Genomic DNA, 21,254 nt, shown 5'->3' on the forward strand with positions numbered 1-21,254 from the left:
CTGAGGGTCCTAACGGGTAATCCAGGACAATCTTCTCATCTCAAGATCCTTAACTTAACCACATCTGTTGAGGCTCATTTTCCAAAATAGGTCACATTCACAGGTTTCGAGGATTAGGACGTAGACCTAACTTTGGGAACGGTTCTCAACCTACCGCAAAAACCTAAAAGTCCCACAAACTGGGTGGCTGAAAACAGACATTTATCCTCTCACGGTTCAGGAGGCCAGAGTCTGAAGTCGAGGTGTGGGCAGGCTGGGTCCCTCTGCAGGCTCTGGGGGAGAGTCCGTCCCAGGCGTGTGTCCCGACTGCAGTGCTGCTGGCAGTCCCCGCGTCCCTCGTGTGTAGACGCAGCGCTCCAGCTCTGCCCTCGTGCATGCGCGTCCTTCCCTGTGCCTCTCGGTGTCTCCTGTTCCCGTAAGGACACGAGTCTGGACTCAGTGCCCACCCTAACCCAGGACGATCTCATCTGGATCCTTGTCTAATTACATTTGCAAGGACACTATTCCCATATAAGGTCACATTGTCAGGTTCCAAGTAGACCGGGGTCCTTGGTGGACACTGGTCAGGCCACTGCCTTAGCAGCATCCTTGTGAGGATTAAGTAAGATGTTTTCAGTATCCGAGAACCATCTGTTGTCCTTCCCTGGAGCAGTCCTGTCCTGAGCACATCACAGACCTGCCGCATGGAGTCCTCGCCTCCACCTACTCAGTGGACACAGGATGCTCTTTTTACAAATGAGAAAACAGGCCCCGAGAGGTTAAAGAACCTGCCCAAGGTCACACAGCGATCGTTGACATCTTGCTGTCTGCATCACCCAGGAGGGCACCCCTCTTCTGCCCCCAGCCTGAGGCTCACAGGGACGTCGCTGGGGCAGGGCAGGGGAGGCTGCCACCAGCGCCTCTGTCCTAGGATTTTGAGACCAGCCTCGGCACAACGATGTGAAGCAGGAAGCTGCTCAGGGGTGGTGGTGACAAGACCGGCCTCCAGAGAGTGTCCCTCTGTCCCTGCCCTGCCAGCGTCGTCCTTTGTCCTTGGGGGAGCCCCGCCCCCGCCGTGTCCTTGTGCAGGGACGATCAATAAGGTTGCGGAGCCAGAGAGCCACCGGGATTAGTGAACGATGGAGCAGGCTCGAAAATGTATGGCCAACGAGGCAAATGATCCGGATCTCATCGATCTGTCCTCTGCAGGCCATTGTACAACTCAGGCAAAATCCCACCTGGGTTTTGGGGATGCAAAATAAACACAAGCATTTTTAACACAGCAGACAAAAGATGTTAAAGATGTAATGAGTGTTCGTCTGGCTACTTTGGTGGGAAGAGTGTGAGACTCTCAGAGGCACAGTGAAAAGGCAGGCAGAGGACAGTCTCGTGGGGACGTTGTAGACAAGCTCACCGCATTCCAGGGACCAGCTGCAGACAGGCCCGCACGCGGCCTCGGCCCCCCAGACACGTGCCGCCGGCTCCCCCAGACCCACTGACCTGGGGGCGTCTTCCTGTCCAGATGGCCTCCGGCGCCCTGGCCCCCACCACATTTCACAGAATGTTTTGGAAAATAATCACTTCCTCAGGCAGCAAACAGCAGAATATGGAGCAATTCAGAACAGAGGACCTGTTCCCATGGAAGGTGCCCTGAAGGTTCTTCCCAACTGGGCAGGGCCCAGCTGAGGTCCCTCTAGCCGTGGCTTTGCAGACCATTCACCTTCCCCAACCCTCCCCAGGTCTCCCTGTCCCCATCTCCACCCCCAGGCTCCTCCTGTGTATACTCTGGGACAGAAAAGACCTAATTCTTCAAAGCCACCCAAATACCTGGGCACTGTGCAGGACGGACCACAGGACTGACAGCTTCTGTCCAGAGGGGGCTCACAGCCTGGGGTGGGCATGGGGACAAGGGTGTTTGCCTTTGCTGCAAGACCACCCGCCTCTGTCCCTCGCAGCCCCTTTCAAAGTCTGGTGTTCCCTGACGCGGACGAGCAGCTCTATTCCTACCTTGTTTCTCATCTATTCCATTTGTTTCTATTTCTCAAGAGATTTGATCCACCGACAGCTCTGTTTGGAGTGAGGGGGCCTGTGTGATAAAATTGTTCCAATACTTAGTGACCTAATGTGGAATATACTATAAAGCATATGTACTTCACAGGGCCTGGTTTTCCAAAGCCTTGAAGTTTCAAATATCGACCTTGCAAGGACAGGAACTTGTCCTCAGGCTATAAGTCTCTGTTGCAAGATAAGGATTGTGGCACAGCAGGCTGCTGGCTCAAGGACAGACTAGTTACTGATTGTTACGTAAAGATCCTGAGAGATTGCTGTAGGAAGGAATGTTTGCTAAGATCAAACTGTTGTTGATAAGAGCACTTAATTGTCTACTGAAATGTCATCTGGCTTGTTTCACTGAAAGTTACCAGCCCGTATTGTTAAACTATAACCCCACCTATGTCTCTTCCTGTAACTTCCTGGTCTGGAAAATAAATGCAGGAAGAAAACCCAAATTTGTCATTAATTTCCCAAGGAAGGGCTGCCTCTCACTGGAGGGTGCCTGGGAAGTTAACCTCTTTGGAGCTTCTCACTGCTCGAAAGAGATGGGCTTTGAGTAATCCTTTCATCTCTGTCACCCAGGGGACGTGGGGTGATAAATCCATGGGGGGCGAAGCAACGCAAAGCAACAACCGAACACAGACATATTACCTACCATGTATGGTTTCTGGGTTCGCCGTGTGGTGTGGGGCCTCTCCTGAGGGCCTGACCAGGGCTGGAGGCTCTGCTCCCAGACACCTCCCTCACGCCCTGGCATGTCAGCCGCAGCTGCTGGCAGAGGCCTCTGCCCCCTCCACAGGGCTGCAGGACTGTCCTCATGCCGTGGCTGTGGCCTCCCCCAGAGCAAGTCATCTGAGTGAGAGTAGCAGGAAGCCACAGTGCCTCCTGTGACCTGGTGACAGATCCCACACATGGTCACGTCTACCATATCCGACTCACCAGAAACAAGTCCCTAAGTCCAGCCCACACTCAAGGGGAGGGGAACTGGGCTCCATCCTTCGAGGGGAAGCTTGTCAAAGAATTCGTGGGCATATTTTTAAAACCACTACACTTAATTTTTAAAAAGTCTAAGTCATTTCACTAGATTTTGGGTAATGGGGAGATAGATCCATGTCTTCTGCCTTCTTGATCCAATTTCTTATCGTGCTGATGTTGACACTCAGTTTTCAGAAGGGAGAAACTCTCTTCCATGTTCTTCAGGAAATCTCTCCCGATAATCATCAGATGCTTTTTCTCAAAAACCAGAAAGAAAACTACAGGCCCCCCCTGGGGATAACTCTGAGCCCCCTATACGGTTTTTATATGTACAGAGTTTCCTGTTTTCCTGTTAATACATCTCACATGGGGGAACACTCATCTGGTTCAGTAAAGGTGGGGAAACAAAGTCAGGAAGGACTCTGGGGACACTTCTGTTATAGGACAGCAGTTCTAGGTTCTTTGTCAGACTATGAAGAAAATCTTTCACAGGACCGAGACAGGTCCACTTCGCTGTGAGCAACCATGTACAACGAAAGGGAAGGAAGAGGGACAGTGGGAACATTCAAACAACAGGGCTTTATTGCAAAGCGAAAGTACATGCAGAAGAGTCCTCGTGAATGAGGAATGTGCCGGGGTTCCTAAGGGGATGGTCTACATGCTGTTCTGGGATAGAGTGTTTCTCTGTCCTAACTAAGGGGAGGACTATTTTGCCATGGGGGAGGATCTTGAGTGATTAAGCCCTAACAGGCTAATGCAAGGTTGCCTCAGCTTCCTGTCATGCTTCCCTGAGTTTCTGAAGATTTTGGTCATATGCAGTGGGGTCACTTTTCCCTCAACTTTGCCCTTCTCGGTCTAGTCTGCACTTTTGTTGCTCCTAGTGCACAGGTACTGTGCATTTTGTGGTTTTAAGTTTCTGTTCAAAAACCAAAGTTCCGGGCCGGCCCGTGGCTCACTCGGGAGAGTGCGGTGCTGATAACACCAAGGCCCCGGGTTCGGATCCCATATACGGATGGCCGGTTCGCTCACTGGCTGAGCGTGGTGCTGACAACACCAAGTCAAGGGTTAAGATCCCCTTACCGGTCATCTTTAAAAAAAAAAAAAAAAAAAAAAAAAAAAAAAACCAAAGTTCCAGGGGTAGCATGCAGATTGACAGGGTGGTCACACTGTCGCCAGCTCATTATGGGTTCATTAATTGCAAAACAAGGAGGTGGCCAGTGCTGATCCAGTCTGCATATGCACAAGCACCCTCTCTGGGGCATGTCCCTGTTCTGTCCTGCCTCCACTTCACATGCGGATGTGCACCCCGAACCTCCAGGAGAGGGACAGTGTACGTGTTACTTGCAAGTTGATAACAGAACACTTTTTTAATGAAACACTTCACAGAGACTCGCTTTCCTCCGAATACACATCAGAAAAGGACCAACCTGGTGCTTCCATTGGGAGTTTATCATCCAAAGACCCTCAGAGGTGCACAAATCCACAACTTCCACTCAGCCCTGATTCAGGAGCCTCGGCATGAAGAGCCATGGGAGGAGCCCTGTGCCTGTGGGGCACTCAGCTGAGTTCACCGCCTTCCAGTTTTGGCTGAGACCAAGTCTCAGGAGAGTGAGAGCCATGCCTGAGTACCCTGAATGGCCTTTCTTCCTTTGCTACCTTGGCAGAGTGGCCTCCGCAAGGCCTTTGTGGCTGACCCGTGTCCCTGGATGGCAAGGCTGTCCCAGGACCCACGCTGCCGTGGTGGCCCAGCAGACCTTCTAGCAGTGGACCCAGAGACCCCTTGACAGACCCTTACTCCACCTCTGCCTGGCCCATGCTAAGGCAAATGTGACAGTCTGGGGACTGCATGTGCCCTACTGTGCTCTGCTGGAAGTGCCCACAAGCCCTCTGTTGTATCTGCTGTGTGTCTGTGACCCACATCTGTGACACTGTGGTTCCAACTGTATTTTCTGACTCAACACACGAGATGGACGCAAAGAGACTTTAAAGATAACACTGGCTCTCCATACCCTCCAATATACAGCAGCACTTAGCCTGGTGCTGCACGAAGGAGGCAAGCATTTTTCAAATGAGGGATGAATGAAGAATCGCAAAGCATCATTTTTATTTATCAGAGAATGAGGGAGAAAAGAACTCACCAAGGGCGGCCTGCAGATGCTGTCGGGAGGAGCCAGCCTCAGGGGCTGTGCGCCTGCGGGGGGCGGGAGGGGTAGGTGGCCTCAGCGACGCACCTCCGCAGAAATCCTCGACAGTGCGGTGACAAGCACTCCACCTCCCTGGGCCACAGAGGACTGTGGCCGTGGGTCCTCCCATGGGGTTTAGACGGCACGTGTCGTGCAGCTCATGCACCACTGACACGGCGCTGGAGGCAAGCGGCCTCCTCCAGCAGGGCTCTTGGCTCCCCTTCTGCCTGAGGAGCAGGGGGCAGCAGCCTGAGGTGGGGTCCCCAGCCTGCCACTGGCCCCCGCAGCCTGGAGCAGAAGGGGCTCTGGCAGGTCATCCACACACATATCTCAGGGTGACATGTCAATTGCAGTGTGGGGTCCACGCACACAGGCGGAACAGCCGCGGGGCCACCTGCTCTTGCGTCTGGTGTTTGTGTTTTTCCTTGTCACACTGCAGGCTGAGGAAGCACGGGACTCCGCTCCCACCCTGGCTGCTGCGTTCCTCGGCTCGGGCGGACAGTTCAGACCCAAGAGCAGCATCAGACCCAGCCCCACAGTCCTCCCACTTCGATCGTGAAATGTTGAGAATGCTGGATTTTTTTTTTTTTTTTGTAACTAAGTTTTCATTGTGTAAGTTGTTAAACTATTTAAGGTTTCTAAAAACTTCTGCACGATATACTTTCCAAAAAAAAACAGCTTTCAGAAAAACCACTGTTTTTCTGGGTTTAACATTCTAAATCTGTATGACTAGAACCAGACTCACCAGTCGCCCACCCACCGCCCTCCCACCCAAGCAGGGTGCGCTGAATTCAGCCACATGCTGGGCACCGGGAATGGGCAAAAGCCTTGCACTGGCAAATGCTCAAGGCTCCTAGTTCAGTCCCGGCCACTGGGCTCATGTCCATCGCAGGTGAGAGACGTAGCGGTGCCATTAGCACCCCTACCCGCCCGACGGAGGCCCTGCTCTGCAACCAGCAAGCCCCTGGTAAGCAGCAGCTTCACGTTAGTCGCCAGAGCCGAACCAGGAGTGTAAAACATCTGCGGCTGCAAACTTCACTATGTAACCAAGAAAACCCCCACCTCCGTGGGACTAGATCTCCTTCACCCCGGAGAGGCGGTGGAATGTTTGAAGTAACTGCATTATCTGCCCCTGCATAGGGGACAGGCGGAGAAAGGTCAAGGAACCCCAGGCTGCTCCTTGGAGTCCCACAATCTGTCATCAGCAGCCTCACAGGGCTCTCTAGAGGGCGCACAGAAAGCACATGCACACACACGTGCACGATCCATGTGAGCACAGAAACAAAGCTCCATTCATCTGCAACTGGCTGTAATTTCCTACAGATCAGCAAATAAATAGCCACTCTGTGCATTAAGTTACGCACCTCAGGCCGGGTTTGCATTTCTGCTGTTAACTTTTTACTTCCTTATGCAAAGATGAAACCCACACTCTCCTCAGGATAACTACTTTTAAGGGAGCTGAAAACCTGGCTTATAGCCACTTAAATTAAAAAGCAAATATTTCCTCCAGATTCTCTGATGAACTACCCTCAGCTTCGGTGGTGTCAACATCTGGGTTCCTGAGCCAGTGCTAAGCTGCAAGTAGCATGGAGGTGTCCCGTGAGCCAGGTTGCAGTGGCATGTGCAGGAGACAGGAGCAGGTTGGCAGTGACAGGCAGCCAGTGTAGATGCCCCAGGAAAGAATCTGCTGGACCACAATAGAAGCTGCACGATTAGACATGAGATTAAATGTTAGCTTTGTATATAAACAAAGCAACTGACTCACTCCACGATCAATATTGAACAACGTTTTTATATTTGCAAGCACTATGGTCATGCAAGAATTGAATTTAGCAGCTGTATTTTCTTAACCAAAATTAGAATACCTGGCCTGTATGTACGTGGCCAGAGAACAAGACACCAGAAACAGGGACGGTAGGAAATAAACTGAGATACGCAGTAAGTACAAATCAGAGCCTTCCTGGTTTTTATCCTAGTTCCAATTCTGATGGGCCTATCATTCTTCCTTCACTTTTGTAAGGGGCCAGCATAGGATTTTTTAAATTGAGAGTTAGGATGACAAGTTGACAGGTAAGGAATTTTTAGTCGGCTCACGGTGACCATCACTGAAGCCTCTGGCTGAGAAGACATAGCCACCAGCAGCAGCTTCTCAGAGGATGACAGAGCGCTTCCCACTCCTTCCAGACTGACTGGTAAGGACAACGGAAGGGACAGCAAGAAGGGAAGTAAAAACCACATATGACCCCAGTCCCTCAGGAAGCGTGGACAAACCGAACAGGGAAACAGACCACCACAGGACCGAGGGGTCGCGAAAGCCGCAACTCACAGGTCAAGCACCTTGGGCCGAGGGTTTCCCTGGGATCAAGTGTCTAACCCGGATCAAGACAGAACAAGGTTGGAAAACTTCTGGATTACCCTCGTGTACTTCTTAGAAACGACGACGAAGGGCCCGGCCTGTGCTCTCTGCAGCTTGGCCTTCAGCCCCAGTAGGAATACAGCAAGGGAGAAGATGGAAGGTTCTTCCAAAGCCCACACACCACCACCGTGAAGCCACACCAAGTGCAGTGTAAGTCATATCCCGATTCATCAATACCCCAGTCGTAGACATCACTGCCATAAAGACTACGCACCTTTAAAAGCACTCGTTGGAAAAAATAACGTGTTCAAGTATATCTTATGCAACAAGCCAGCGTATCCCTCTAAACTGACAATTTACACAAACTTGGAGACAGTGAAAACCAACAGCTGTTCTTGGGAGTAAGATTTGGGCTCCTTAGGAAAATTAGATTCAGAATCCTAATGAATGTGAGCTTATAAAGGATCCATCTTCGAATAACTTTCAACTTGAACCAGAAATCTTAACTATTTTATGGTGATATAAAACAGAAAGTCTTTATTTCCCTGGGTTTTCTCTAACTCTCCAGAGTTGTTTTGTGACTAGTCAATTTCCCCTTGCTTAAATGGAATTTCCCAACCCTCGAGCCCTCTAGAAACCATTCTAGGATCTGAGATACTGACAAGAGGCTGCGCTGGCAAAGAAGGAAGTTTAAGAGGAAGAGATTAAGGGACAGAAGTAGGGACACAGACGCGAGAGAACACACCGTGTGACTTCCTTTATAGCAAATTCTAGAAACGGCAAAACTCATCCATAGTGGTTGCCTAGGGTGGGAGGGGAGGGGTCGACTAAGAGGGACACAGGAAACTTTTTTGGGTCAGGAACGTGTTCTGTATTGCTCTAATCGTGGACGCGTTACATAGTTGAGCACGTTTGTTGGAATTTAAAAATACTTAAAATGAGTACATTTTATTGTATGTCAATTATGCCTCAATAAAACTGACTTCGAAAAAAGAAAAGATGTGAGCAATTCTCTGGGAAAACTAACAAAATGTTATTTTACTTTAAGTGCTTTGGCAGAATTCTATCATCTGCCTCAACTCTTACCTTTGCCTGTGAAAATACAGCTCAGGGATGGAGAAACCTGGGAATTCGTCAAAAGCACCCAAGAAGCCAGCCCCTGTGTGCTGGCTGGAGATGAAGTTTGAAACTCTACATATCTTGATGGAAAAGATGTTTCAAGCAAAAGAGGCAATTTTAAAGTGATGGTCTCTTTTTAATGTTTAATTCTTAAAAATGAACAAGCCCATTTATAATGACCATTTAGAAATGAATCCATAAAGATCAAAAATTCTATAGATCAACACATTTTAATTATTGAAATAGAGTAAGACTTGACAGAAGAAAGTCCTGGAATACTTAGGTTGCTATCTTGCTGCCCGCATACATTTAATCCTAACACTGAGACAGCGTTGACTTAATCATCTAAGCTTGAGTTTCCTCTGAGCACAGGAAACGAATCGCCGCGGTGATGGGAGCGTGGAGGTGATGCAAGATTAATTTTAACATGAAAAATTTTCATCCAATTAAAAAAAAACATTACTTAGAAAACAACCTGTCCTTCTAAATCATGAAGCTGATGGGGGGTTTCTCCATGATTATAACAAACTAGGCATAATTGTATCTCAGATTTGTACTAATAGTAATGCACTAATTCTCTTGTTAAAATTCAAAAGCTTGACTGTGAAACTAGAAATCTCACACCAAGAAAAAATACTAACACAGAAAATATATAAGTCAATTATATACATATACAAGATGTTTATTATCTTTTAATTCTATTTTTCCACAAACTTTTTGAAGTACCTCGTACAATCATACAAAGAACTTAAACAGGTGATTTTAATAAACCAGGCAGGATACTATACATACCTGAACACACAGTAACTCCAAGGCACAAGAATAAAACTAAGGCTGTTACTTTATTTTGAACAGGAAAGTGGTGCAGGCAACTCAGAGTGTGCCCCTGACGTGAGAGCTCCCCCACATCCTGCTGCCCACCCCAGGGCATAATCTGGGGAAAGAGATGTCTTCTACCAGCTGGCTGTGCCATCTGCTATTGCATCTTCTCGTACGGCAGGCATGGCATCCATCTAGACTGAGCATTGAAGAGGTACATTTTGGGAGATGAAATTCCGATTTGGGTTAAAGGTGAATGCGCGTCCTAACACAGGACTGTGAACCACTAGTCTCCACTGAGTTAGAGAAAATGAAGGTGACCTGTTTAGATTTCCACAGTTGCTTCCGTGTGAAAATTAGATGTATAGCTACTTTCATTAAAAAATATTCTGATCAATTAATCCTACAAAGGAAAGTCTCAGGTCTACAATAGAAAAGCAAAGAGAAGATGAGTGATTTTCCAGCTCGGTTATCGTGTTTACATGGCGTGCGCTGGTATCCAGGGATCACTGCTATGTTGTCTGCGCCAGGAACTTCATGTACTGTTCCCGGGCATCGAAATGGTCAGCCGGCCGGTTGTAGGCCGTCCACACTGGCTCTCCCACAAACAGCCGCATGGCCTGCACGTAGTTCTGAAATACAAACAGCCAGCTTCTCATTAAACCAGCGGCCTTCTGCTTGTTTATAACAATTTAGTCACATAAATTGCTATAAACACCTTCCTTGCTGTTTTTATTCTTATGTCTTAACAATGCTAGGTTACCTTTACCCTCTGAAGGAAAAGCAGCAGCAGGCGCTGTGGCCAGTGCTGATGCGTCCTCAGGCCCAGGTGCACAAGCCCCGCAGCTGAGCTCAGCGCTCACACTCTCCATACAAACATATCAGCTATGAAAACATGCACTACCTTCAGCTTCAGGGATCCATCCCACCTTCCTTTCTGTCTCCTTTGGGTACAGTTTTCCTAAAAATTAGCATTGGGGCTCTCATGCTGCCAGTAGGCAAGAGAGGACAATTTGGAATCACCCATCAAAACTAAAAATGCACGTGCCTTTTAGTCCAGTTTTCACTTCTAGGAATTTATCCTACAGATAAACACACATAACTGCAAAATGACAAATGTATAAGGTTATTATTTCCGCACTGTTTACAGTAGCCAAAAAAGCTGGAAACAATTCATATACTGATCATTAGGAATCATCCACTCAATGGAATCAGTTAATGGTTAAGTAAATTAGGGTTCATCAAGGGAATAATATGCAGCTGTGAACAGGAATGAGGCTCTTTACATATGGACATGAAACTATCGTGTGGAAAGCAAGCAAGCAGAATGCAGAACTGTGTACGTAGTTTGCTATGTCCTGTGTGTTAATAGGATAAAAAGGAGATTAATTACACTCACTTGAACATGCATACAATCTCTTTAAAAAGATTTTTTAAACATAATATCTATGACCTTCAGGGAGAGACAGTGAGGGGCTGGGGAATGGGGGTCATAGGAGGACCTTTTTTTTCTGTTATTAATTTACTTTTTTACATTCTATGATGTTGCAGAGAAGGTGGGAGGGGGAGGTAGACGGGACAGGGGAAGGAAATGTGGAGGAAGGAGGAGGGGCAGGATTGAGGCCTGGGGCACCCCCCTCATTCCCACAGGGGAGACCAGCGGGCTTCCAGGGGTGGCTTGGTCATTGCTGGGCTGGGTGCAGATGTCAGGGGGGTGTGGCAAAAGCCCTCGCCTCCCACCACCCCAGCTCGGGAACCTGGGACCCTTCAGGCTGCGGCTTGGTGGTTGTTGCTGGGCTGGTTGCTTATGGGGAGGGGGGGGGCATGGCCATGGCCCTGGGCCCCCACCGCCCTTGCTTGGCAGAGCCTGGGGCACTTCCTGCGGCAGCTCAGTGGTTGTCGCTGGGCTGGCTGTGGGTGTGGGGGTGCATGACCAAGGCCTGAGGCCCCTCACCGCCCCAGCTCAAGAGAGCCCGGGGGGCTTCATAGCAGGACTTTTCACTGTATAACTTTTCATAGTTCTAAACTTTAAACGATGTACATTTATTATCTATTCAAAAATTACACTTAAATCTCAGGTTTAATCCAAATCACATCCAGAGAACCCAAGAACCACCATATTTCTTTCTGTTCTCATTGCTAATCCTCATGACTCTACTGCACTAGTTAATTCCAAAACTGACATGCTCTTAAAAATGATAAAGTAGCAACCCTATAGATGCCTCACAACAATGTACCCCTACAATTAATAACAAAGCATGGTTGGAAAATCTTAGCAGAGGAGCAGGACCACCCTCCTGATGACTTGACCAGTGGCGTGAGTACTGATGTGTCATGTCTGCCAGTAACAAAGGTGGAGGTTACTGACTGTTAACTCAGAATAAATAGCTGTCCCCTCAGGAGTCCAGCTACAGACTCCAGCTGGATCTCTCCCTGTCGCAAAAAGCTCCAGGAGTCATGAGCTGGGACCATCTTCACTAAGTTGATAGGTCCAATGAAGACAGCCACGTCACCACGACATTGCCATGACATTCTGATATCGCGCTTGGGCCAGACTTACCAGACACAAGGACCCTACCTTCTCATCCAGTGTGAAGCGGTGGTAGATCCCTGCGGGAAGAGTGATCATGTCTCCTTTCTCCATGAAAATCCGGATCCACTTGTCCTCTTTGTCTCTCACGTCAAAGTACCCACTGCCATCCAAGATGTAGCGGATCTCATCATCCAAGTGTAAGTGCTCCTCATAAAACATCTTAATCTAGTGCAGGAGGGAATTTCTGTAAGTCTACCAGAAACCAATCACGCAAATTAGCAGAGAGCCACCCAGCAGCCTGCACCCCAACAGACCAGGATAGAAGTGAATGGAACTCCTCTCCATAAAAATGAACACTATGCTTGCTAACTATTACTATTATAATAAGTATAAGGAGCAGAGCTAGAATAATTTATGAATCCTATCAGCAAACTAGCAATGATAGAATTAACACTCACATAGCCCCATGTGCCAAGCCGCATTCCACATGCTTGACATATATTGGCTCACCGAATCCTCACAGCCCCATGAGGTAGGTATCCTTTGTCATCCCCATCTTACAGTTGAGGGAATGGTGGCACAGAGAGGCTAGGTCTCTGGCCCATTATCACACAGCGAGACTGCCACGCAGACGCCCTGGCCCCATGCTCACCCCCACTGCTGTACACTGCACCCGGCAGTCACAGTCTCAATAAACATGTTCCACCTGTTCAAATCTACCTCTGTGTCTTCCAAAGGGTCTTCTTCCCCTAACATTTTATAATAAAAATATTCAAATGTGCAACAAAATTGAAAGGATTTTATAGTAAATACCCAAATGCCCTTCACCATGACTGTACCATTAAAATTTTACCCCCTTGCACTGTTAATATGTCCCTGCCCCCTGTTCAGGAGTGTTGTAGAGCTGTCCTCACACATATAAAGTTTACACATTTGTGGAAAATCCACATTTGGAAAATCACCACTTATTATAAGAGCAAAGCACATTAACACCTCACTGAGATACCATTTCTTACTCATGAGATCCTCAAGCTTTTGAATGGTTGCCAACTCATCTGCTGGTGCGGCTGTGGAAACGCAAATGTCACGGGCCCCCCGGAGGGGGCTCGGCAATATCCAGCACCACGACATGTGCACTGATTCACCTACACAGCGATGCCACTGCAGGAATTTACCTCCAGCACCACAAAGATAAACGTGCACAAGGCTCCTCACTGCTGTGCTGTCTGTAATTGAAACTGCAAACAGCTCAGATGCCCAAATGCAGAAGAAAGGTGCAAGAAACATGGTGCGTCCTCGTAAGGTATGTGATGCTGTTGTGATGCCACTGAGAAAATTCTCTGTCTTATGTGTCTCTTCACTTCACTTAAAACACTGTCATGACAACCAGGAAGTAATAAAGTTGGTCATGGACAGGGGAGAGCAGCGGGGGAAGACAGGGGAAGGCAAGTGCAACACGTACCACGTTACCTTCTACCCTCAGCATGGGGCAGAAGGAGCTGCGGACAGACCCCAAGCTGCACTTACTAAGTCCACTGTTTGTAATGGGATGGGCTAGCCACGCTGACACTAATCTGTGTGTATCATAGAATTAAGAAAATGAGTAAAAATATTAATATGACCAGGAACCACGGTTCTCACGGTGGAAGAAAAGAAATACAACTACAGGATGACAGAAGGCCAAGCAAACTCCTGTGGAGCTTGACTGGAATGGGAGGTATCTGATTAAACTAATGATTTGATACACACACACACTCTCAGACATGAATACACACTCACACGCACACGTGCACACCCACAGTCATACATGCATACACACACTCATACACACACCGACGCACACCCACACTCATACACACATACACACACGCACACACTCTCTACTCGTTCTGTTTGCTGAAAGGACCCGCGCGCAATGTCCCCACACTGCATCCCTATCTGAGTCTAAACACCAGCGATCGGTCACCGAAGTGTGCTGATTCCAGGGGTAGGCCAGAGAAGGCAGGAGATGAGCCTGGAACATGCTGTTGATCCAGAAAGTAAAGGGGATGGGGACACGTGAAAGGGACAGGAGCCAGTTAGAAAGGCCCCCACTTGCCAAGTCTGGGACAATTTCAACCTCAAAGTGAGTCAAGGCAAGATGGATTCTAGACCAACAGGTAAAACAAGAAACCCAGGAGCCCGTCCTGATAATGAATGAACAGAAAGGACAGCTGTGCTCCACCGAGGACGGCAGCTAGACCACCCTGTTCACAACCACGACGTAACAGCTGGTTCAGGCAGGAGTCAGCGAGACTCACCAGAAACAGAGGGAACGTTTGATGGAAAGGGGATAGTCACAGTCTGAAAGCAACTCCCCACAAATTTCCTCCTAGTGATAGAGGAAAAAAATGGTAACTTCATGATGGAGAAACCTGGTGGCCACCGACTTCACCAAGTGATCATGCTGACATCGGCAGTGACAGCAGCTCGGAAGCACAGCCTCCCTGTGGGGCGGGCTTAGCACCACACCACCTGTGCGGGACTCCTGCCAAAACACACGACCTGAATCTAATCACAAGGAAACCAACGACACACTATCCTCAGAAAACAAGACCATTTCAGAAAAACAAGAGAAGCCTGTAGCAGGAAGAGGGCTTCATGCCAGGAGAAGCTATTCTGGAAGAGAATGATGACGAACGTAATATAACTTACTAACAGTAACAACAGGCAGGCCCCTTCCACGTAAGATGGACGCTGCTGAACCGAGGCTGAGGGCTGGCCGGTCAGCTCAGCCGGTTAGAGCATGGCGCTGATAACACCAGCTCCGGGGCTCAATCCCAGTTACCGACCAGCTGCCAAAAAAAAAGAAAGACGAGGGTAGGTAATTTAAAATTCCAGATCAGAACCACACCATTTAAATCCAGGAGAATCTAATGAATTGTTAGTGCACCCAGTGAGAAATGAAGTACTTTTGTAAAGTATCCCAATATTTGTACTCTGACCAGGAAGAATAATTTGATATAGAACAAAGGAGCTAAAAATCCCACAATGCATCTATTTTTAAACAATTTCCGTGTTCTTAAGCTTTTTTGTTCTTAGTTCAAGTTGGTATCATTACTTCACCTTATGTTTTCTAAGGAGCTTAGGGGTCGCCACTCCATTTTAATAACTGGGTATATAATCCAAAAATCAACAACTCTTCTTAAATCCGTGAGAGAAGGGCGGTGACAGAGCAAACCACTGCGAAAAGTGGAGAGACAGACAGGCGGACACAGAGAATCACAACTTAGCACAGTAGAAACCCCTGTGGGAACCAGTGCCGGACAGGACCCCTGAACTGTAACTGACGAACTGCTGGAGGCTGTGGGGACAAGTCCGAGGTAAAAACTCTAGGAGGACCCAGTCATCAGGGACCCCCACACTTTCGTGAGTTTTACCTGCAAAAGCTCTACCAGGTGCGCGCAGCAAATGTCAGAGAAAAGTACCCTGGTGTTTCCGGCAGCGGGAGGGGAAAGGAACTATTCTTAAATACACCGGAACACTGTGTCCTTAAGAAGGCCTGCCCCCAGGAGAAATGAGCTAACCAGAGCCCAACCTGCTGGGGTTTTATCAGCACCTAAGTGACCTGGGGGAAGGGAAATACCCACCTCCAGTCCCCTCCAGTCTTGCAAGTGATGTCATAAAGAAAAGACAGACTATTTAACAAATGGTGCTGGAACAACTGTACGTCCACTTGTAAAAAAAAAATGAATCCAGACACAACCTTCATAACTCAAAATGGATCACAGATACAAATATAAAATGCAAAACTATAAAACTCCTAAGATAACATAAGAGAAAATCTAGACAATCTTGGGTTTGGCAATGACAGTGACTTTTTACGTATGACACATGCTATAGATCAAATGTATCCCCCAAAAGTTCATGTACTGGAAACCTAATCTCCATTGTAACAGGGTTATGAGAGTAGGAAATCCAATTATGGTAACTGAAAGGTGCGGCCTTTATGAAGTGATTAGATAGTGAGGACTGTGCCCTTATAGATGGATTGATCCATTCATGGAGTATTGGGTGTGGTTCTGATGGCTGTAAAAGAAGAGCAAATGAGGTTAGCTCTCTCTTGCTCAGCCCATTTGCCATGAGATACCCCGAGTTCCTGTAGAGAGTCACCACCAAGAGAAAGGCCTTCACCAGATGTGCCCCCTGGACCGTGGACTACCCAGCCTCTGAACTGTAAGAAATAAATTCTATTTCTTATAAATTACTCAGTTTTGGGTATTCTGTTATAAGCAAAAGAAAACAGACTAATACAACACCCAAGGCATGATCCATGAAAGAAAGAATTAATAAACTGGACTTCATTAAAATTAAAATTTTCTACTCTGCAAAACATACTGTCAAGAGAATGGAAAGCCAAGCCACAGATGGGAGAAAATATCTGCAGAAGACACATCTGATAAAGGACTTTATCCAGAATACACAAAAAACTCTCAAAACTCAACAATAAGAAAACTACCTAATTAAAAAATGGGCCAAAGGCCTTAAGAGACACCTGATCACAGAGGACAGACATACAGCAAATAAGCATATGGAAAGATAGACACCTGATCACAGAGGATAGACAGATAGCAAATAAGCATATGGAAAGACAGACACCTGATCACAGAGGATAGATGGCAAATAAGCATATGGAAAGATGCTCCAAACCTTCAAACAAGAACTCTAGATTCCTCTCTGTAGTGGACTGAATGATGTCCCCCAAAACTCCCTGATGCTTGAATTGTGTCCCCCAAGTTTTATGTTAGAGACTTGGCCCCCACTGTGACTGTTAAGAGGGTGGGAAATCCTATTATGGTAATTGAAAGGTGGAGCCTTGAAAAGGTGATTGGATTTTAGGACTGTGCGGTGGTGAATGGATTAAAAATGATGGTCAGGGGTGTGGTTCTGAGGGCTTTAAAAGAATAGAGTCTGTCTCTCTTTCTCTCTGCTCTCTCTGCTTCCACCATCTTGCAATGTGAGACCCCTGGGTCACTGTCACCACCATCAGATGGCCTTTGGACTTCCCAGCCTCAGAAGCTGTAAGCAATAAATTTCGTTTTCTTTATAAATCACCCAGTTCTGTGTCCTTAGTTATAAGCAACATAAATGAACTAATACACTCTCCAACCTCCAGGAAAAAAAGAAAAGAAAAAGAAAAAGGAGATCCTGCTACACACCTAGAAGAATGGCCAAACTCCAGAACACGGACAGCACCAAATGCTGACAAGGATGTGGGGCAGCAGGAGCTGTTCCCACTGCTGGTGGGAAGGCGGAGCGGTCCAGCCCCTTTGGAAGACAGTTTGGCGTCTTCTTACAAAATTAAACATACTCTTACCATCCAATAAAGAAATTGTGTTCCTTAGTATTTACTCAAAGGAGTCGAAAACTTACGTCAACACAAAAAACTGCAACACAGATGTTTATAGCAGCTTTATTCATAATTGCCAAAATGTGGAAGTAACCAGGACGTCCTTCAGTAGGTGAATGGATAAACTGTGGCACATCCAGACAATGGCATATTGTTCAGCACTAAAAAGGAATGAGCTGTCAAGCCATGAAAAGACATGGGGGAAACATAAATGCCCGTTACTAAATTAAAGAAGCCAATCTGAAAAGGCTACAGATTGTGTGATTTCAACTACATGACATTCCGGAAAAAGCAAAACTACGGAGAGAGTAAAAAAGATCAGTGGTGGCCAGGGGTGAAGGGGAGGGAGGGATGACTCGCAGAGCACAGAGGGTTGTTAGGGCAGTGACACTGCTCTGTGAGGTTCTATCATGGTGGACACACATCCTCCTACATTTGCCCAAACCCACAGGAAGTGCATGAAGAGTGAACCCTGATGCGAACTGTGAACTCGGCATGATTACGATGTGTCCATGCAGGTTCACTGACTGGGACGCCAGCAATGACGGAGGCTGTGCGTGTATGGGCACAGGGGGTTGTGTACGTGAACTCTCTATCCTTCCAGTCAATTACGCTGAATAAAGCCAAACAAACTGAAAGTTAATCAGTTTTCTTAGATCCATCAGAGAATCAAAGTCACAGGACAAACTGCCACACTGACATCTGGAGAGACAGATGAACACAGAGAATCATAGCTGGGACCAGTCTCCCTGGAGCTGCAGCCACTGGAGCCATAACTGGTGGGAGTGCTTCAGGTATGAAAAGGATAATAAGGGAATATTCAGATAACTTTATGCCAATTAGTTTGAAATCTCAGATAAAGTGGACAAATGCCTTGAATGATACAAACTACCAAAGCTCATTTAAGAAGAAATAGATCATCTGAATAGCCCACTATCCATTAAAGAAATCGAATTCATAGTTGAAAACCTCAAAGAAAACTCCAAGCCCAGATGGCTTCACTGGTGAATCTACCAAACACAAGAAAAAAGAAACCATTCGACACATGCTCTTCCAAAACACTGAAAAGGAGGGACTACTTCCCAGCTCATCCTACAGGGACAGAATTACTCTGGTACAAAATCCAAATGAAGACATTAAAAGAAAAAAGAAAGAAAATCTTGTGTTTATTAGCAGTGAATATTATGATTTCCCCTTTCCAAATAATCCAGGGCTCCTTACCTTTTCTTCATAATTTGGCAGTTTATCTTTGCATATGGTTATGATGTCCATCCAGGAGTAGTTCCTCTCTCTTCGGATCTTTTCTAAATCTGGGTCATTCTCATATTTATCAGCATCCAGCTAAGAGTTTAAACAATAACAAGAAGGAGGTCACGTTAATACAAAGAGACATAACAACATTCTCTTTCTGGGTGTCTAATATGATTCTATCCCAAGTTTATCATTTATTTCTTTGTCACCCTAAACCAATCCCTCTTTACCTCCCTCATTTCTCAATGGACTTTCCATTCTCCAAAACACCAGCTAGAAATAAAGCGTTCCGTTTCATTCCTGCCTCCCTCTCTCCAACAGCCCTTCCTGGGGGATTCCTTTTCACATTTCTAGGTAACATGCTCATCGCCTCAAGCCCGTCGACGACACAGCTCCCTAACCATGTCCCGTTTCTCTGCCACCACCCCACTCAGCGAGTCTCACTGACACTCTGTGGCATCTCTTGAGTCAGTTGTTTCCCTGGGCCAGAACATCTAATGTCCTCACAGCCTACAAATAAAACTCAAGTTCACCGGTCTGGGATGACATGCTTTCTATTACCTGGCCCCAGTTGACTTTTCTACTTCTATCTACCTCTATTCCTCTATTTTTTTTTTTTAATCTACATTCTAAACCAAATAGGATTATTTTCTACTCTTAAAAAATAGTTGATACTTCACATCCCTACACCGTTAATCATGACAGCTTCCAATGCCTCACATACCCATTCAACATTTTTATTGATCACAACCCTATTTGGACCCAATTTTAATGTTGCCTTTTTCATGAAGTGCTCCCCCAGAGCCCCAGGCAGAATTAATCTGAACTCCTACTTAAAACTACTGGCAATGAAGTTACCATGCTTTTCCTTGTGTTTTGCAGTAAAATGCACATTTTACTAAATGCAATACTAAACAGCAAACTCTAGAATATCTCAAAGTACTAGTCATCAATGTTATTTTCTTCAAAGATGACACCAAGACTTTGCAGATTCACTGCACGATATGCACAGCACTATTCCAAATCAGAACAATCTGCCAGTTGTGTTTGTGTGTTCTACCACTCTGCTATGTCACTAATGAGACATGCAAAAGTGTTCCAGATCTGTCGCCACTGATCTAGAATGGCTGTCAAGAAAACATAAAAGTACACATGGGGAGCTAGCGGTTAGCTCCGCTGGTTAGAGCACAGTGTTGTGACACCGAGATCAAGGAAGGGTTCAGGTCCCCACTCGGGCTGCTGCCAAAGAAAACAGCACAGGACGCTAAAACCACAGAGTAAACAGTCTAATTTCAGTGCCCTTTGACTCATCACTCGGAGCAGACTGGAAATTGAGGGAACTGGGCTTGACCCTGTGGGACAACCCAAAAGATGCCTTTATCTATTGGATACATTTCGAAGTCCACCTGTAACCTCATTGCTGCTCTTAGACCGTCAAACGCACAAACTCCCGCAGTGCAGTGACTTGGCCCTTCCGGTCTGGACTGTGGTAAATGAGATTTTAGCGCATATGAAACGTTACTTCGCCGTCCTGACAGGAGCTACGAGCCTCCCTCTCGCGTCACCCGCGACCCTGTGCTGGAGCCCCTGTCACCGTCCCGGACGAGCCTGCGTGTGCACTCCACCTCGGTCGCGCGCGGGCAGCTTGGCCATCACGGAGCCTCACGGGGACGAGCCCCGCCACCGCTCACCCCGTCCCCGGGCCTCACGCGGTCCCCCCGACAGCAAACCTTCGGCCCGCCCTGTGACGACAGAACGGAGCCAGCGCGCAAGCTCCCAGCACCTGCGCGCGCTCCAGCCCCACAGCAACCTCGGGCCCTGTGGTGCCCGGCCCTTTTCGCAAAGCGCCTTCACGGGCAGTGCCGCCTCCGCCGTCAGAACAAACACCCCTCGGCCTTTGAACGAGGACAGCCGGGCGGGCAGGCGACGTCGGGCCGAGCCAAAGAGCCCCCCCCCCCCCCCCCCCCCCCCCGAGCCCCGAGCCCCGAGCCCGCCCCCACGGAGTCCCCAGCCCCTCCCGGTCGATCCGCCCAGGCTGAGCATGCGCAATGCGGCCCGGGGGGCCAGGCGGACGACGACCTGCCCCGGGCTGAGCATGCGCTGTGCGTGCTGCCGACTACCTGTCCCCGGCTGAGCATGCGCAGTGCGGCCGGGGCGCCAGGCCGGTGCCCGCCCCTCCGCGTACCTTCCAGTAGTTCACCCCGAGCCGGCGGAGCTGCTCCAGGCTCACCGGGCGGGCGGGCTGGGCGCGGTGAGGCCGCCGCGGGTCGCCGGGCGCGTCGTCCATGTACCAGGCCTGCACCATGGCCGTGCACGCGTCCGGCGCCGCGGGCGTCGGCGCGGGGCGGGCGGGGAGGACTTTATGCCGAGGGACTGGGGCGGGGACCGGGGCGGGGCCGGGCCGAGGGCGGGAGAGCCAGGATCACGCCCCGACTGCCCGGGGGACGAGCAGCCCTGCCCCGTCGTGCGCGTCCCTGAGTGTCCCCCGGGCCGCAGGGAGCCCCCCTCTGGACGCGGAGGCGGGGGCGCTTGACCCTCTCGGCGGTCCGCGGGCGCAGGTGCCGCGCCGTGTGTGGCTGTGCTGTCCCCGTGAACGTC

General features: G+C 48.4%; 1 protein-coding gene across 1 annotated transcript; it reads right to left on the bottom strand.

Moving 5' to 3' along the window:
* Positions 1 to 9,325: 9,325 nt before the first annotated feature.
* ADI1 (acireductone dioxygenase 1) lies at positions 9,326 to 21,010 on the bottom strand. Its single transcript, XM_063078567.1, has 4 exons — positions 20,842 to 21,010; positions 18,627 to 18,746; positions 12,062 to 12,241; positions 9,326 to 10,115 (listed from the first exon to the last, which is right to left on the bottom strand). The coding sequence occupies exons 1-4, from the start codon at positions 20,959 to 20,961 to the stop codon at positions 9,996 to 9,998; spliced, it is 540 nt and encodes a 179-aa protein (XP_062934637.1). The 5' UTR covers positions 20,962 to 21,010; the 3' UTR covers positions 9,326 to 9,995.
* Positions 21,011 to 21,254: the final 244 nt, after the last annotated feature.

Source organism: Cynocephalus volans, chromosome 14 (genome assembly GCF_027409185.1).
Source record: "Cynocephalus volans isolate mCynVol1 chromosome 14, mCynVol1.pri, whole genome shotgun sequence".
NCBI classification, from domain to species: Eukaryota; Metazoa; Chordata; class Mammalia; order Dermoptera; family Cynocephalidae; genus Cynocephalus; species Cynocephalus volans.

Bases quoted from the DNA above. Each gene is read 5' to 3' on its own strand.
- ADI1 (XM_063078567.1), bottom strand. From the start codon at position 20,961: ATGGTGCAGGCCTGGTACATGGACGACGCGCCCGGCGACCCGCGGCGG. The intron at 18,747-20,841 runs GTACGCGGAGGG...TTAAACTCTTAG, and splicing joins TCGGGGTGAACTACTGGAAG to CTGGATGCTGATAAATATGA. The intron at 12,242-18,626 runs GTAAGGAGCCCT...CTCCTGCACTAG, and splicing joins TGCCAAATTATGAAGAAAAG to ATTAAGATGTTTTATGAGGA.